Source organism: Pinus tabuliformis, chromosome 6 (assembly GCF_031772625.1).
Source record: "Pinus tabuliformis cultivar Carrire ecotype Pingquan chromosome 6, CPIR1, whole genome shotgun sequence".
Classification (NCBI taxonomy): domain Eukaryota; kingdom Viridiplantae; phylum Streptophyta; class Pinopsida; order Pinales; family Pinaceae; genus Pinus; species Pinus tabuliformis.
Window position 1 is genome coordinate 864,104,160 of NC_142292.1, and position 18,350 is coordinate 864,122,509.

Sequence of the window (18,350 nt, forward strand, 5' to 3'; positions counted from 1 at the left end):
CTCTTGCATGTGTAGCTGAGTTGATCGGTTCCCTTCGGGACTGATAAAAATAGACTTGCATGCATGGGCTGCTTCTCCCAAGGAAACATGCAAAGGCATCCCTTATTTTAGGGATCTATGTTTAGCAGTCGGCACATTCAACTCAATTGTTTTGGGGTAAGCTTGCTTCCCATGCCTTGTGTTGCATTTCTATCACTTTTTGGGTTTTCTCTTGTATGAGTACAGTTTTCTTGACTTCTTTGAACGTTTTCTGTCATTTACATGTATACTAGCTTGTCCCAGCTCTGTTTGAATTTTCGTTGCTATCTCACTATTGTCGTATGCATGAAACTATTTTGCATGGATGTTCGCCCAACTGACGAACGACCTCACCCACATGCATGTTGATATGTTTTCTCAATCCTCCATTCATGTTTTTCATGCACTGTTTATCACTTCTGCTATCACTTAGTGTCGCCATGCATTTCATCGACTTACTTGCTTTCAGTTGCCCATCGACGAGTCGGGCCAACCTTGGCCCGGTCTCTGCCTTCACCAAGGCTACATTGCACAATATGGAGAAGGAAGGCTCACCTTCCTCTCCATATTTCCGCATTCTGGCCCAACACTAGCCTCCTGGACTGAATTACGCATTTCTGCAGGTCAGTTGCTGCTTGGCCCAAAATTTTGCGCAAATCTATCCCTGGGCCAGCAGTCTGTCCCAGCTGCATAATCCCACCAGCCAATTGCCCAACTGGATTGTGCATTTTGTAGTTCCAGCAGTCAGTCAGTCTCCCAACAGCCCAGAATGTTCCTTGTGTAGTCTTGGCAGTCGGTCTCCTGACCTCCTGGCTGAAATTGCGTAACCTTCATGACCATTCACCCAAGTATGTTGCAAGTCAATTCTCATGTTCATTTTGGTTTTCGACTGGCAGATTTCTTGCTATGAGTGTTTCCATGTCTCCAGGTATCACAGGTGTTCATATGCCTCTCAGCAGTATAGGTACAATGGTTTCCAAGAGAGCAGAGATGAAGACACCATTCAGAGCATGCTTGGGGATGCAGTCGATCAAGTGTCCATGGGCTTACCTACTCATGAAGACATCAAGTTGTTCGTGGACAAGGACATCAAGCAACAACATCAAAGCGAGCAACATCATGAACAACAACTGAAGGCAGCATACCAAATGCAGCAAACACAACAAATCAAGCGAACGCAACGAATGCAAGAGGAAGGTTGTTGACAACATAGAAGCGGAGCAAAGTTGTAAGATCAAGCAAATCCACTGATAATGAAAGAAACTTTGGAGACTCTAGCTATGAAGTGATGACGTGACATGAAGATCGCGCAAAGGTAGAAGAAGGAACAAAGAAGGAGTTGCATATGCTGAAGTAGCAACTCAGGAAAAACATGAAGTTGCATAGATAGTCCAATGAGTTGCAGTAGGAACACGTACATCATTGGGCACAACATGTACTCTTGGATGAAACAGCGCCAATACAAGTTAAGGATCCATCCCAATAGTTGACACAAAGCAAACATGGTGAGCAGTGTTGTTGATCACATGTAAAGGATCCAACAACATGCATGTCGTTAAGCGCACGCATGCAATCCAACTAATTCAACACACTCACCAAGGTGAAGACAAGAAGCAAGTCCAACTAGGGTTGAACATACACTTTGGCAAGTTGATGCACATGACCACCAACACACACTTGAAGATCAACACGGACACTATGCATCAGTGTGTTGCCGGTTCAACCGTACCCAAGAAGACCATGCACATGTTAGCAGACGAGTTGGATGAAGGGGCCGAACCAATGCACCAATTGCAATGGAGGCAAGAGTTTGCTTCAGCAAGATGTCACCATGAGGTGCATGCACACCATCATGGACGACCAAGCTTGGCATCATCTCACCAGCTTCACCATCACAAGCATGTCAAAGAGTTGGTCTCACCATAGCGAACCGAGTGTCAGTGATGTATTGCAAGGCTTGCTCAAGCCATGTTGTCTCACATGAGTACATGTGCATTGTAATGTTGAGTCATGTCAAGTGTAAGTTAAGTGTCAACAGTTGGATGTAACAATGATAGAGTAGGTGAAGAGTCATGAGGGTAGTTGAACTGTCACAAAGGGGAATGTCAAGGGTCACCCCACCCTTTGCTATAAATAGTCCCTCATAACTCATTATATGGGCTTTTGGTTAGCCAAGCTTCTACTAAGATTATCTTCAAGAAGGCTTGGATATTATTGTAACGCACCTTGGCTTCTCCACTGCACGGAGCTAGTACATCTCTTTGGAGGAGCAGGCAGATGTGGCTGTAACATTCCACTGATGGGGCTAGCAAGTTTACATGGTGTATTGTATGATTGTGACTTACACTTCTTTATATAATAAAAGCCAACACATTTTCATGCATATGTTGTTATTGTAGTTGGACTGCTCTAGTTTCCTTAATGATATATTTTTTTTAACTTATATACTTGTATATGAACTGATTTGTATGCAATTATATGAATCTTGTTGTTAATGTGTTGCATATGTTGTTAATGCTGTCACTGTCTGTGTCGATTTCTCTACCAGATATCAGACAAAACTTTCTTTGAACCTTGTTATATCAACCATCACACTCGTCTTGGACTGATCCGTGAGTGTTGTTCGTGTTATATTACCTTGTATGTTGTGACTACCGCATCTGTGTCGACTGCTCTATCGGAAGCTGTGCATGTCCTTTGTGTTGTGTGTTCCTAGCCGAGTTGGGACTGATCACTTTCAACCTGGAACTCACCTTCACCTCCCTCTCCCTTTGAAGTGTTGGAACCTCTCATACTCATTCATTGAATCACTGCATGAGTCACACCCTTGCCACTGATAGAGTTATCGTACTTGCCTCTGTGCGACATCGTGGTCAAGGCATTACCTTACGACCCACTGCTAGGACTCCTACACCAAACGATCTGAGGTCTAATTGGGACTTCTTACCGGGGAGATCCCCTTGAAATGTTGGCAGGTCCAGCATCATCAAAACACTAATACACCTCACAACTATCAGGTGTAATTTTCGACCAGCAGGATGATAGTGGTTCATAGGGATATCAGATTTGATGAGGAGAAGGCCATGCGAGTTTCCCTTGCGAGGGAGATTGAGCTACATGCAGATGAGGAGATTTTAGATCCTAAGGTTGAGGAGCCTCATATTGATGTTGAGCAGCAACATGAAGAGGATCTGGGAGTGGAGACATCCATTCAGGTAGAGTCTTCCAGAGAGGGAAGAAAGCGCACCAGAGAGGCCGACAGATTGTTGGATGATGCATGGGAGAATGTGGGAGCACCCACTATTTATGATATATGTAATACATATAGCGGGGTTTTGAGCAATGGATTTCCCCATATACATCTTGTGTTATGTGCCATTGATTTATCTTCTTCTTGCTCATATTATTTTCATCGATCTATTGGCTTCCGTTGGTTGAAGGTAGAAGTAGATTCTTGTTCTATGCTTTAGTACATTGTATGAGCTCATGGATCTACGGGATTTTATACATTCCAGACATCCTCAAAAAAGTACCACTGTTGCTCGACATCCTCATTCTCCTTCCAGAGAACTCAGGATACAGAGTGCAAGATCCCACCATGTTGCCAAACATTCTTGGTTGACTGGAAAGTCAAGTATGAACGTCTAAGAGTCGGGTTGCAAAGAACTTTGGGGACCTGATTAACAACTAATATAAGTACCATTGGGGATACCGACCTTGTAGGTATTGTATACTTTGCGAACCTTTATGACTTTAACTAACTTTGAGAGAAATTAGACAGGGTTTTGATAAAGTACTAGGGGGAGGTCAAGGGAAGTGCTACTTGAACTACTGGGCAATGAGTTACTACTCTCGAGAGACGCATCATCTTCAGAAAACAACCTCCTCATCACAAAATGCATGTCTTCATCTGGGCCCGTCCCTTGGTCCATAGGGCCTGATCCATTCGACATCGCCATCTCTCTTGGCGGGTGGAAATATCTACTGCTTCTTTCTATTTGCGTCACAGTAGTGGGCCCGACCTCTTCCACTGGGCCAGGACTCACCCTATCACTATCCCCTTCGTATTATAACTCCAACCGACTTAGTCTTCCTTCTCACACTTCTAGACTACTCAATATCACTCCTACTTGGTGAAACTCCCTCTGTCACCTATGGATTTCCTGCAAAGCCTTCTCACACCATTCCTTAGATATTTTCACCCTCTTTTTTTCCTTTGGTATCTAGCCTTCTGTGAGTCATCTGCATCCATATATTTGACATTTTCATCGCTCACAACCAGGTAATATTTCCCCCCCTATACCCCACCCCCAATATTAGGGCTTTAAGCAACCATGGATTGACATTACACTGAGAGTAGGTTTTCGTACACCATTAATACTTTAGCCCACAATGGAATCTCCTTTAACAACCTTCCTTGCAACCCTGACCTAAACATGACCTCAACCTTGGAAAAGGACAAATGACCTTTTACAACAAACTCAATGATGTATCCTTCTAAAGTAGCTTGTACCAAGAAATTGATGGCCCTAGTTAGGTCCGTATCAAGCTGATGTAACTCAACTAGGTGAGCAGGAGTCTAGGTATGGAAAGATCTACACCAAATTCCAGTCCCTCCTTTTGTTTGCAACCTTAGCAACCAATTTTAAAGATCTTCTGGGAACTTACACGAAAATATCTCGTACTGATCACTCACATGCTCCACGTACAAAACTTCTTCCTTCACTCGCTTTACACTCTTTTGACGGAGTAATGTTTGCTAAGAAATAAACCACTCTACCTGCTCATGCCACCAATCTTGAAGATCCTTCTTAAAAATCCTCAACACCATGTTCCAGGTCCCTTTGGAAAATTTCATGTCCCGACAATGAAACCATTTGTTAGCAAAAAATTGTAAGAGATAAAGACCCTAGGTTCAAACTTAGGGGCCAACAAAGGATCTGCTATAGTCTAGTGCAACATTGACATTTTCACGTTACCCAAAATAAATAAGGCGTCTCACCCGATGCATGCCGAGACTTGAATAGGAAAAGGGACTAGAACCATACATCAAGGAGTGTTGAGACAACGATTTATCATCCACATCTATTCTAGGAAATCACATTATCAAACATGCAACAAGTGCAAAATAGAGCTTACGACACAACTAAAGAGATAGGTAACATTCACCGTCATGCAAAAAGAAAATTTTAAAAGGGCCACATAAAATAGCACATTCAGAGGCATAAAATAGTCCTACAAGTTCTATTCATTAAACATAAAGTATCATTACATCCTGGCACTGTGGCCCTTCATGCAAATTCAGAGGGATCATCATACAAATTGACTCAGAAAGAGATGAGCTAAGAACATAACCAATTTCAATAAAACTAGTGACAACATTTCAGCGTATGATCTTCGCCTCTCGCTCCTATTGTCTTCTCCTTTGGATTTTATAAACTTCTTTCGCAACCTCGCTTGCCTGAACTGCTAGTCTTTCCCTCGGATACCACATGCTTTCCTCTTTGGCTGATATTATGACTTGATTGCAACTACTCCTTCTCTCCTCATCGACCTCTGTGAACAACATTATGCTTTCATTTTCCAACACTTTCCACTTGCCAACTTGAGTGTTTGATGGATCTTGGCAGATTTTCATTCTTTTCCTCGACAGTTTCCTGCGCAACTGCCTTTCGGTCAAACTTGGACAAAATGTGTCAAAATTATGTCCCCCAAAATGAAGGACCCAACACTAACTCTATTGGAGATTAGGGCTTGCATAAAATTTATTGGAACCCATGTTTATGCCAAGAGATAAAGAAGGAATGAGAATTACTGCCTTTAGAAATCATGCTCATGCCTTATGCACAAAATAGATCATTAGAGCCATCAAGGGCCATAAAGCTTGGAAAATCCAATTGAGAATTTTATCACCTTAGGAGTGGCCCTGTATGGTTATAAGCGATGGGAAATCGTGAATCTAGAGATTCTCCTAAATACTCCATCCCTTGTCAAGGTGAAGGGGAATTTTGTAGCTAAGACCATTTGGTGAATTTGAGAGGGCAACAAACACAAGCTAGTTTGGATCAATGACTCTCTCAGGGAAGGGAATCCTTCAATGGCCATTGTATATGGTGGTTTCCATTGGTGTTCTAGGATGACATGTCCCTAGTTGAGATTCCTAGTTTTGGGCCAAGAAAATGTTTCAAGGAGGCATCCATACCCCTAGGGATATTTATGATTGGAAATCCTTGGAGACTCTAAAAGGGAGTAAAACTTACTCGTGATTGAAAAAGTTATCTTAGAAAAAGTGCACAATCTAATTCTAGATAATTTCTTTTTGAAACTTATCTTACTAGGGTTGCTAACTTGGTTAGAGCATTGGAGATGGAATCAAGGGAAAGGCTACAAGAAATATGATTCTACTAATGGATATTAGTCTCTATTATCTAGGTTGAGGTTGAATGCTAAACTTAACAAAGTTTGGAAGGTTAAATTGAAAGACAAGACATGGATTTATTAATTAAAATTCATTTGGAAGATGAATCTTAAATCCAAAAGGGATATCTTTATTGGTCTTTTCTTCATGGAGGTCTCCTCATTAAACAATTTTTAGTGCTTTGAGGTTCCCTAGGGTAGATTTCCTCTTTGTAGAAAAATGAAACTTCAAATCATCTTTTTTGGTATTATAAATATGCATAGTTTGCCTTCGAATAGGATTATAAATATATCACCAATTATTCCCATCAAGTATATGTTCAAAGTTTTCCCTTTTATGAGACTCTATCATATGGGTAGTGGAATTTCACACAATATGAAAATGAATTATCATTGATATTTTATATCACCTTTTAAAAATAAGACATGATTGTATTTTCACAAATGCATAACATAAATTCACATGGCAAAATGAGTCCATAATATGTGCCCATATGTATATAAGATTCAAGTGAAAAGGTAGAATGTGAAAATGGAGATGATGCATCTATGAGAACCATTGGATTATTAGATCATCACAATGGGTATCATGAATAAAATGCTCTTTAATAAGAACTCAACTACTATTATACATATTCTAGAGTTAAAGGTAGTCATTAGCTTCAATAGATGGCAAGTTGAGCAATTAGAGAATGTCAATATAGGTGAAGGAGATGCCCCCTTATAAGGGCCCCAAAGTTCCCCTAGTTCAACATGTTTCTTATTGTTCCTTTGGAAAACTCTAAACTAGAATCCCTTAATGAGGCCATCCATTGAAAATGACACATAGGATCCCATTGTGGTCATCATGAGCCCACAAATAATGAATGGGGACCTCCACCTAAAAACCAAGAATTCCCTTTCATAGTGAGCTTAGTTCTAACATCTTCTTAGTCTACCCATTTTGCTTTGCATTATTCTTTCTATATCAAGGAATGTGTAGTGTCAATACTGTTTATTTTTAATGTTGTTTACGATAGTTCTTTATATGTTGGGAGATTTTTCCTTATATTCTTAGCTCATAGTGATTATTTTCTTAACCTTTTATTAATAAAATCCATGTAATTTCATTTTGTGTACTAATATATTTTTTTAATTAAGAAAAATATTATCAATTCGTAATGTGAAATTTTAAAGTAGAATTTGATGGAGATAAATATCTAATAGAAAAAAGGACAATGAGTACAACATATTAATATCAATATGTGAGGAAGATGGATTGCATAAACACATTGAAGTTTTTTAAAGCAAAAACTATGGTGACATCAAAGAATGTATAAAGCAAGTTGTGGTAGTTAAGGTATGGTAAGAGTGTTAAGGTTGAAGTCCAATTGAGTTGGCCACTATATTTTTGGAAAGCAAACTAGAGAGGAGTCTTTAGAAGCGAGGTTGGGATGCGCTATTAATATGTTGGAACTTGTGCGTATTGATTAGTATGGTCCCATGAAAATACATTCTTATGTGCACTTAAGTCATGTGCATCTCTCAATAGCATTATGTGAACATTGATCAATGTGGTCCCATGAAGACACATTCTTATGTACACATAACAAACCAAATATTAAGTCATGTATATGTCTAATCTCGTTACATTATACCACACTTAACAAACTAAGTATTAAGGCATGAAAATCTCTAATCTCATTATATGATACCAATGATAAGATGCATAATCATCTTATGTACTTTTAACACTTATAATATACTTTTAAACTAATTATAACTCTTCATCAACACAAATGGAAATCATTCTATCTCATTTCCAACGTATTTTTGTGCAAGTATCAGCTTACTCTTCATGATATTGCTCACTTCATAATTATACTCCAAGGTATAGACTAAAGATGACTATTAACATAGAAGATTGATCCCAAAGCCTTTACATTAAGTCCCAAAATTCACCTATTAAAATTAGTTTAATAAACTATTACACTTTATTTTCATAAATAACCACTAAATTCTCATCTAGTTTAATAAAAGTGTTTAACTTACTATCAAATAGTTCAAACATAAAACTCACTAGAAAAAATATAAACAATAAAATTAAAAAATAAAAACTTCTATCTTTTATTATTATTACTAATCTACTATCACCCTCACTACTATTCACAAATCATCTAGAAAAATAAAACCTAATAATATCCTATTATATTATATTTTCAAATAAAAATCTTATAAATTATTTTATATATCCTACAACGTTTACACCAACACTTTCACAATATTTTCAAATAAAAATCCTATAAATTATTTTATATATCCTACAACGTGTACAGCAACACTTTCACAATACCTTAAGCTTATTATTCTCCCCTTCACACCTACCCTACTCCTCTTAAATTAAAAGTCAAATATCCCACAAAACTAATCTCATCAAATGAATCTACAAGCCCATGAGACATACCAATATATCAGCTACCACACACGACAAGAATCCCCATGCCAATCGTTTAACTTTAAAAAGGTGTGGCAACCAGGTTAGAATAAGAATTCTAACATGTGTTTTTCATTACAGCGCGGTATAAGGTCAATAATATAGTTGATCAAAATGTTTTTTATCGTCAGCTGGAATAGCTCAGTTGGTTAGAGCGTGTGGCTGTTAACCACAAGGTCGGAGGTTCAAGCCCTCCTTCTAGCGCTTTGTTTCGTTGTATTATAATTTTAAATTAACTATAAATTTTTATTATTTGTATATATAAGTATTATTTGTATTATAATTTTAAATTAAGTATTATAAATATTTTAATTGTAAATATAAAATTATAAATAAATTGTAAATTAATAATTTTTATATTTGTTATATAAGTATTATTTGTATTATAATTTTAAATTAAGTATTATAAATATTTTAATTGTAAATTAACTATCATTTTTATTTGTTTCGTTGTATTATAATTATTTTAATTTTAAATTAACTATAATTTTTATATTTGTTATATAAGTATTATAAATATTTTAATTGTAAATTAACTATAATTTTTATATTTGTTTGTATATAAATATTTTAATTGTAAATTAAATAATTTTATATTGTAAATTAATTATTTTAATTTTAAATTAACTATAATTTTTATATTTGTTATATAAGTATTATAAATATTTTAATTGTAAATTAACTATCATTTTTATTTGTTATATAAATAGTTTAATTGTATTTAAAAGTGTTTGAAGTATAAGATTATTATGATGATGATGATGATGATGGTTAACGTCCACTGAGACCAAATTGGTCTATCGGACCTACAATTTTCTTAACTTTTACTTGTCTGGCTCCTCGTCTTTCTTGGCGAGATTGGTGTTGTAGCTTTCTTTCTTTTCTCTACGGTTTTCCAACTTCCTTTGTCTTGCATCTCCTTCATCTCTTCTGGTTCTTGGGACATTGGTGTCTTAGCTTCGCGATCTATAGTCGGAGAAGAAGTTTGGTTTAGGAGATCTGCTTTGCTGTTAAATGAAGATTTATTTTCCACGGTATTCAAATCCTCATAACTGTTGATTTGTTGGGGCGGGCTTTCTCCTTGCTTGCTTTGAGAGTTGTTTCCTTCTTCCTTGATTTCTTGTGACTCATTTTCTCTAGAATATTCTTCTTCTTTGATGACAGTGTAGTGTTCTTTTTGTGCTCCTTCCCACCATGTAGATCTGTGGTGGTTTTTTCTAGCAAAATTTTTCTCAGAGGCTTTTGGGCAATTTTTTGCTAGATGCCCCGTCTCAAAGCACGATCGACATCTGAAGAGGACACTTTCATAATCAAGCTTCTGGTTCCACACATAGTCTTTACTTGTTAGGTTTATTTCAGCTGGGAATCCGGCGCTGAAATCCATTTCCACACAGATGCGTGCATAGGTGGTTCTGGCATATTCCTCTGTTTCTGGGCACCTGCAGTAAAATTTCCCAATTGCATTTCCGATGGCTTTTAGCGAGGAGAGATTCCAGAGATGCAAGGGTAGGCTTGGCAATCTCACCCAAACTGGTGCTGAGGTTATCACTGCTGTAGAGGGATCGAATGATGGGTTCCATGGCTTCATGAATAGGCCTGATTTTTCCCAAAACCAAGGGCCGGAATCTAGAATACATTGTCTGCTTTCAGGATTTTCGAAATCTACTATAAAGAAACCTCTAGCACAGGGGTAGATATTAATTTCATCAGAAATGATAGGCTTCCATACCTCCGAGATCCAATTGTGGAGTGCTATCAGCCGCGGCCAAAAACCATTGAACCGGCAAATTAGGGCACTTTCGGAGAACTTCAAAGCTTCATCGAGTGAGTCCTGGACCACTTGGATAGTGGGAGCTGGGGCTTCACTCACGATATGGGCAGGAGATTGCCCTCCAGAGGCGGATGAACCACCAGTTATTTTTGCGAAGCTCGGAGCCATATTTTACTTGCTCGTAGAACCCAGCCGCAGACAAATAAGACAGAAGATAAGATTAGATCTAGATCTGACCGCAGAAATTAGCCGCCTAGATCTAGCCTCAGATCTAAAACCTAGCCGTGAAATAAACTGTAAATGCGAGCAGGCCCCAGATCTATACCGCCGATCTGCACCAGATCTATACTGCAGATTCAATTCAATGCCGCAGATCTATACCGAAAGCTAACTCCATATACACATATATGCATGGACTATGTAGATCCAACCGAACCGCAGACGAGAACCGTAGAACCGCAGAAGAGAATGATCACCGAAGAGAATGATCACCTTAGAACCGCAGAGAATGATCACCGCAAGCTGCAGACGAAGTAATGTAGATCCAACCGAACCACAGACGAGAACCGTAGAACCGCAGAAGAGAATGATCACCGTAGAACCGCAGAGAATTCACCGTAGAACCGCAGAGAATCACCGTAGAACCGCAGAGAATGTAAAGAATAGATCTGATCAATAGAATGATCACCGCAGATCTATGCTGCAGACGGAGTACTGTAGATCCGCAGACGAGAGCCGCAGACGAGAACCGATCCAACCGAACCGCAGACGAGCCAATGGATCAGACGGTCCACATTTATTTCTTATGACAATGGATTATAATGTTATAGTGTATGACAATAATTTTGTTAATATAATTATTTTAATTGTATTTAAAAGTGTTTAAAGTATAAGATTATTATAACTATTTTAATTTTAAATTAACTATAATTTTTATATTGGTTATATAAGTGTTATAAATATTTTAATTGTAAATTAACTATCATTTTTATTTGCTATATAAATAGTTTAATTGTATTTAAAAGTGTTTGAAGTATAAGATTATTATAACTATTTTAATTTTAAATTAACTATAATTTTTATATTTGTTATATAAGGATTCAGTTAGCATTAATCTTGAATTAGAAGCTAAGGTTTCGAGCGCTCCGCAACTCAAACCCTCATGGCGGCAAGGCGGTGAAAAACCTAAGGAAGTCGTGAAGGAAGTGTGGAAAACCAACACAGACCAGTCCAATAACAACTGACAGCGGCTAAAGCAACAAAGGCATGACAAAAAATGTCAAGAGGGGAGAGATCCCCTCCTATCGAGATACGACGGCAGGAGACGAACAGAGTAGCCAGGAGTCAGAGGAACGGAAGAACACGGGCCTGGTGCTAGGAGCTGCCTGGAAATCAGGCCGCAGAGGAAAGTGCCTGTCATGTATAACAGAGAAACCCAGATATGTGATCCCAGCGAACAAGCTGGAAAAGTACCGAAGTTACATGAGGGACCATGCCCTTATCTGCAAGTTTGTCGGAGTCTGGCCGTCGGAAAGATACCTCACCAAGTGGATACAACAGAAATGGCAGCCTCAAGGCCACATTGAGCTCAAGCTGGGAGCGAAAGGCTTCTTTATGGTAATCTTCTTTAACCTGAAAGATAGAGAAAAGGTATTTGATAATGGCCCGTATTTTTATAATAATGCTGGTCTGTTCATGCGCTTCTGGGAAGATTGCTATAACCCTGACAAAGAAACCTTTCTAGTTGCTCATGTCTGGGTCCGCTTATTTGGGCTTCCCATAGACTTCTGGGACCCGATATCCTGGAAGGAATAGGCAACTCAATAGGAAGCTTCGTGAAAATAGCAGATATGCCAGGATCTGTGTCTACATGAACCTAGCAAACCCCATCCCTGACACTATAGAGCTTGAATATCATGAAGAAATTTGGCAGCAGAACATAGACTATGAACACATCCCGTTTAGGTGTCGCAGGTGCCATACCCACGGCCATCTAGCAAAGGAATGTCCAATAACCAGGGAGGAAGAAGAAAACAGAGGGCCCCAAAAAAAAAAGAGAGAGCCGGACCAGGAGGAATTCCAAGAGGTGAGAAACAAAAGGAAAGCCAACAAGGAACCCCCCCAGAAAGATAAGAAAGGCAAACAACCCGACACAGCGAAACCAAACAGTTTCGCTATACTGCAGGTAGAGGAGGATGAGGAAGATCAACTCATGGAAAATCAGGAGGATAAAGGCTCAGACTGCAGTGAAAACTGCGAAAGAAACCTAGCTAAAAGAAAAGCCCCGAGTGAGACACCAGAACAGGATAAGGAAACAGATGAACAAACTGATCGGATGGAGACAGACCAGGAGTCCAGTAGGGAGGACCTAAGCCAGGAAGAGGAAGTGTTGGAAAACTTGCTGCATGAATGGAAGAACCTGGATGAGAGGTTTATTCCCGAAGAACAAAAGAAGCTGTATACTGAAACCTTCCAACAATACAAAACCAAACTAGAAAAAGGCAAAGCCTCAACAGAAGAAAACCAAGAGACTCAAAAGGAAAGCAGACCAGATCAGAATGGACAAAATAAAGGGGGGAAAAAAAGAGGAAGAAGAAACATTAAGGACTCCATCCAACTCATGGGAGAAACGTTAGTCAATACTGGAAAAGTAGTCCCGCTATCAGCGGTGTTCCAAACCCTCTCCCAAGTTAACCAATGATTTTGACATCGTGGAATATCAGAGGCTTAAATAGCAAAGGAAAACAGAGACATCTGGCAGCACGACTCAAAAAAGACAAACCTCAGATTATGCTTCTCCAAGAAACCAAAATCCCAGGCCAGAAAATGGATGAAATTCTCAATAAAATAAAACCAAGATACGAACATGTCACTATAGATCCCAAAGGAAGTGCAGGAGGGATAGCTATTCTCTGGAACCCAGCTGAAGTCCTCGCCGACTGGTGGATAGGAATGCCAAGAATCCTCACTGGGAGATTCAGACTAATAGGACAAAGTGAATGGGTGGTAATCTCGGCTATATATGGTCCCCACACCTGAGCAGACAAAGACTTGTTCCTTAATCAGTTGACTAAGCTTCGAAGTTTGCACCAGGAGCAGAGATGGATCCTGGCAGGAGACTTCAACTTAATCGCTTCTCGAGAAGAGAAAAAAGGTGGAATAAGCAGGGAAGACCCAGAAATGGAAAGATTCAGAGAAGTGCAGACAGAATTAAGAGTGGTTGACATCCCAACCATAAACGGGAAATTCACATGGAATAACAGAAGAGGCGGGTCCAAACAGATTGCTTCAAGACTGGACAGATTCCTCATCTCAGAGCACATAATCGGGCTGGATATCTTCTATGAAGCCTCTATCCTACCCTCAACAGGGTCGGACCACTGGCCAATAAAGTTGGAAATAGCCTTAAATAATCAGAACAAAAAGAGACCCTTCCGGTTCGAGTCCTTTTGGCTCAGAGCCCCTGACTTCCTAGACAAAGTAAGAGGCTGGTGGCAGGACAACAAAAGTGGAAAGGAGGGCCGCAACAAAATGCACTCATTTCAGCTAAGGCTCAAAGAAATTAAAAGCAAAATCAAAAAGTGGAACAAGGAAGAATTTGGCAATATCCAACAGGAGCAGGGCAAACTCCAATCCAGAATGGAAAGAATCCAGCAGCAAATCATCTTGGAAGGTCGAAGTCAGGATCTGGCAGAGGAGGAAGGTAGAGTAATCACTCAATTAGAGGAAAGGCGAAAACAGGAGGAAATCCTGTGGAAGCAGAAATCCCGAATCCAATGGCTCAAAGAAGGAGACAAAAACTCCAAATTCTTCCACAAAGCCATGATGAACCATCACCAACACAACATAATCTTCTCCTTGAAAGACAAGGAAGGAAACATAGTGACTCAGCAGGATGAAATAGAACATCTCTTGGTGGAGCACTTCAAAGGTATTCTCTCTGAACCAAATATCAACAGAGCCGAGGACATAGACAAAATCAGCCACCATATTCCCAAGAAAGTCTCTAGAGATCAAAACCTGGCCCTTCTCAGGGTAATCACCAAGGATGAACTGGAGGAAACAATAAACAAAATGGCTAAAAATAAGGCCCCGGGGCCCGATGGCTTCACCATCGAATTTTATCAGGCGACTTGGAGCTTCATGGGAAATGATCTGCTTGATCTTGTGGAGGAATCCAGGTGCTCCAAGTGCATGCACCAAGGTTTGAACGCCACCTTCCTGGCGTTAATACCAAAGTCTGGCTACTCAGATGAACCGCAGGGTTTCAGGCCCATCTCCCTATGTAACGTTGTCTACAAAATCCTTGCAACTATCATGGTCAACAGGCTCAAGCCGATCCTACCGGATCTCATTGCCCCGAAGCAAACTGGCTTTGTCAAAGGAAGGAAGATCACAGATGGCATCATAGTTGCCCAGGAAGTGATTCATTCCCTGAAAATCTCCCGTGCCCCAGGCATGCTTATCAAACTTGACCTGGCCAAGGCGTTTGATCGGCTCAGCTGGAACTATCTGGCAGGTATCCTAAAAGCCTATGGATTTGATCAAAGATGGATAAAATGGATCTTGTCTATGGTTAGCTCTCCTATCATGTCAATTCTCCTAAACGGCTCCCCCTCTGAAGCTTTCACTCCCTCTCGTGGGCTAAGGCAGGGAGACCCCCTGTCTCCCTTCCTCTTCATCCTAGCCGCAGAAGGCCTAGGCAGATTGGTTAAGGCTCAGGTTTCCAAGGAACAGATAAAAGGCCTCCGAATCTGCGGAGAAGACATTCCGGTCTCCCACCAGCAATTTGTAGATGACGTGATGCTTTACGGTCAAGCCACTCTAAAGGAGGCCCAAAGAATTATCAAATCCTTATCTCAATTCAGCAAAGCCTCCGGGATGGAGATCAATAAAGATAAATCGGAAGTGTTTTTCTTTAACACCTCCTTGGCAGCCCAAAGATTCCTGGCTCGTACTCTAGGCTTCAACAGGGGATCCTTCCCATCCAAATACCTGGGTATCATGTTACATGAGCACCAATTCCAGTCGGCCAACTGGAATCTACTAATAAAGAAAATCCGAAATAAAATGGAGAACTGGACCCACCGCTCGTTGAATGCCCCAAGTCGGATAACCTTATTGAAAGCTGTTCTGCAGGCCATCCCAAATTACCAGCTCTCGTGCCAAGCAATTCCAAAGACTGCAAGCCAAAAGCTGGTCTCCCTGTTCAAAAACTTCCTCTGGCAGGGGACCAGCAAAACAAGAAAGTGGGCCCTTATCTCATGGGAGTGGCTTTGCCGGCTCCCTAAAGATGGCGGTCTAGGACTCCGCGACCCCTTCGTCCTCAACCAAGTTATGGGTGCGAAGCTCTGGTGGAGGTGGCTTCAGGGTGGCCCTGACCTATGGAAGGTGCTATGGGAAAGAAAATACGACGCGGCAGGGGAAATCGAAGAAAAACTGAGAAGCACGACAGAGACCAGAGGCTCTGCAATCTGGAACCTGGCGAGAGGCAGCAAGGACCTGATAAGGGAGCACAGTTTCTGGGAAATTCGGGTAGGGGACAAAGCCAGATTCTGGGAGGAATCCTGGCAGCAACGAGACCGTCTCATACAAAAAGACAACCTCCATGTCATCCTTGCCTTTTCGTCCCAGGCCGGGGCTTCAACTGTCGGCAACTTCTGGAAGCCTGATGAGGCTGGATACTGGCGCAATTGGAAATTTAAAGAGGACTGGGAAGGAGCACCAGAAACCGACAGATGGCAAGACTACTATACAGAGATGGCTTCTCGAAAAATAGCAAGGAAAACAGGGTCTGACATTCTCAGATGGGGCAAACGCATTCAAGGAAATTTCACAATAGCAGAAGCCTACCACCTTAATAGCAACCAAAATCATCAACCGGAAACAAATCAATGGAAAAATCTTTGGGAAATCAAGCACTGGCCTAAAATCTCTTTTTTCATTTGGACCATTCTACACGGTAGAGTGCTCACCTGGGACCAGATTCTGCGGAAGGGAAGCCAAGGCCCATCCTGCTACGCCCTTTGCTTCTCCCAAGAGGAAACCATGGAACATTTGATGAACTGCTGCTCTGTCAGCTCCTCCCTATGGGAAAACCACTGCAAATTGTTTGAGCGCCAACACAAAAACCAAAAAAACATCGTAAGCACAATTGTCAATTGGCCGAAAAAGCCTTACCTGAACCCGATGGTCAACCGTGCCTGGCTCCTTTCTGCCGGATTCCTCCTCTGGAATATCTAGAAAGCTCGGAATGGGGCCATCTTCAAATCAGAAACCCGAACCCCCGCAGCAATCTGGGAGCAATTCATCAGAAACATTCGGGAAACAATCCTATCGGAAAGCTGGAAGGATGAAGATTGGCAGGTTTCGACTACGGAAGAAACAATCTTGAATAAACTAGAGGTCAGACAGAGTATGGTCACCAGAGGGGGTTCTCGAAAAGAACTAGCCAAAGCAGTGGCCGAAAGCAACCAGTACAGGCACCCCCCACAAGGATTCATAAAATTAAACTTCGACGGCGCTGCAAAGCACAACCCAGGCGAGGCCGGCATTGGAGGAGTCTTTAGAGACGCCGAGGGTAACACTCTAAGAACTTTCGCGATGGACTGTGGGGAAGCTTCGAATAATGAAGTCGAGCTGCACGCCCTGAAGCGGGGCCTGGAAATAGCTCTTCGGGTCAACTTCAAACGTCTCCAAATTGAGGGGGACTCGAAGCTGGTAATTGACATGGTTAGGAAGCTCCAGCAGCAACAACCAGTGGAAAGGATTAGCAAAAGCTGGAGAACTGCTTGGCTGGTTGGCGAAATTGGGAAGCTCCTTCCCAAAATAGACTACCTCCTCCCGACTCACACCAGGCGTGCAGGTAACAAGCCGGCAGATTGGCTTGCGAATTGGGGATGCCGGAACCGGGGCAAAGAAATCGACAGCGAAGGTCTGCCTCATCTGCACCAGGAGGAGAAAGCTCAACTTCAGCAACTGCTAAAAGTTGATAAAGGTGGGAATGGCATGAAGGAGATGAATGGTCAGGATCAGGCGGCACGCAGCGGAGGCGGAGATAATCTCCAACAGCAGGGATCAGACAGCTCATCCATGGGAAAAGGCAGAGGAGAAAGGCAGGCACAAGTTGGGCAGGTGACGGGGCATGGCAAGAATGGCCGAATGAACGGAGGGGACGTGCGAGCTGAGACAGCATTAAGGAATGATCTAGAGCCAGCTCCGGAATTCGGGATAATGGACAGAGGAAGGACGACAGGTGGCACCAGGAGTAAAGGAAGGCTACGGCAAGAGCAGCCGGACGGAGGTTGGAATAATGAAGCATAAAGTGGAAAGGTCAAGTCACGCCACTTCCCGAGATGGGGAAGCCGGAATGCGTGACGGAAAATTAAATGGCCAAGCGGAGGCCAGAATTTCAACCAGCCAAGTGGCGGCCCGTTCGACACGGAAACGAGTTAATAAGCCTGAGGAAACAGATGGCAGGCTCATTCAGCTTGGTAAGAACGATGAAAAAGAACGGAAAGACGCCTGCTCACCTCTGCGACCAACCCTCCTCCTCGGCCTCGGCAAGAAAAGGTGGTATGTTTCCTACAGTCCTCGTCCTTCAGACATGCATGCTTGTTTCTCTGTTCTCTTGGTCTGGCTGGATATGCTCTGGCCTTGCGTGCAGACTCC

At 41.4% G+C, this 18,350-nt stretch overlaps 1 protein-coding gene and 1 non-coding gene across 2 annotated transcripts; both read left to right on the top strand.

The window, feature by feature from the left end:
• The first annotated feature begins 9,038 nt into the window (after positions 1-9,038).
• TRNAN-GUU (transfer RNA asparagine (anticodon GUU)) lies at positions 9,039-9,112 on the top strand. Its single transcript has one exon. It is a non-coding gene; the product is annotated as a tRNA-Asn (tRNA).
• Positions 9,113-13,505: 4,393 nt separating this feature from the next.
• On the top strand, positions 13,506-18,002 carry LOC149261621 (uncharacterized). Its single transcript, XM_089369984.1, has 4 exons — positions 13,506-13,685; positions 13,773-14,382; positions 14,611-16,754; positions 16,923-18,002. Exons 1-4 carry the CDS (start codon positions 13,506-13,508, stop codon positions 18,000-18,002), a joined length of 4,014 nt encoding a protein of 1,337 aa, XP_089226110.1.
• The last annotated feature ends 348 nt before the right edge of the window (positions 18,003-18,350 follow it).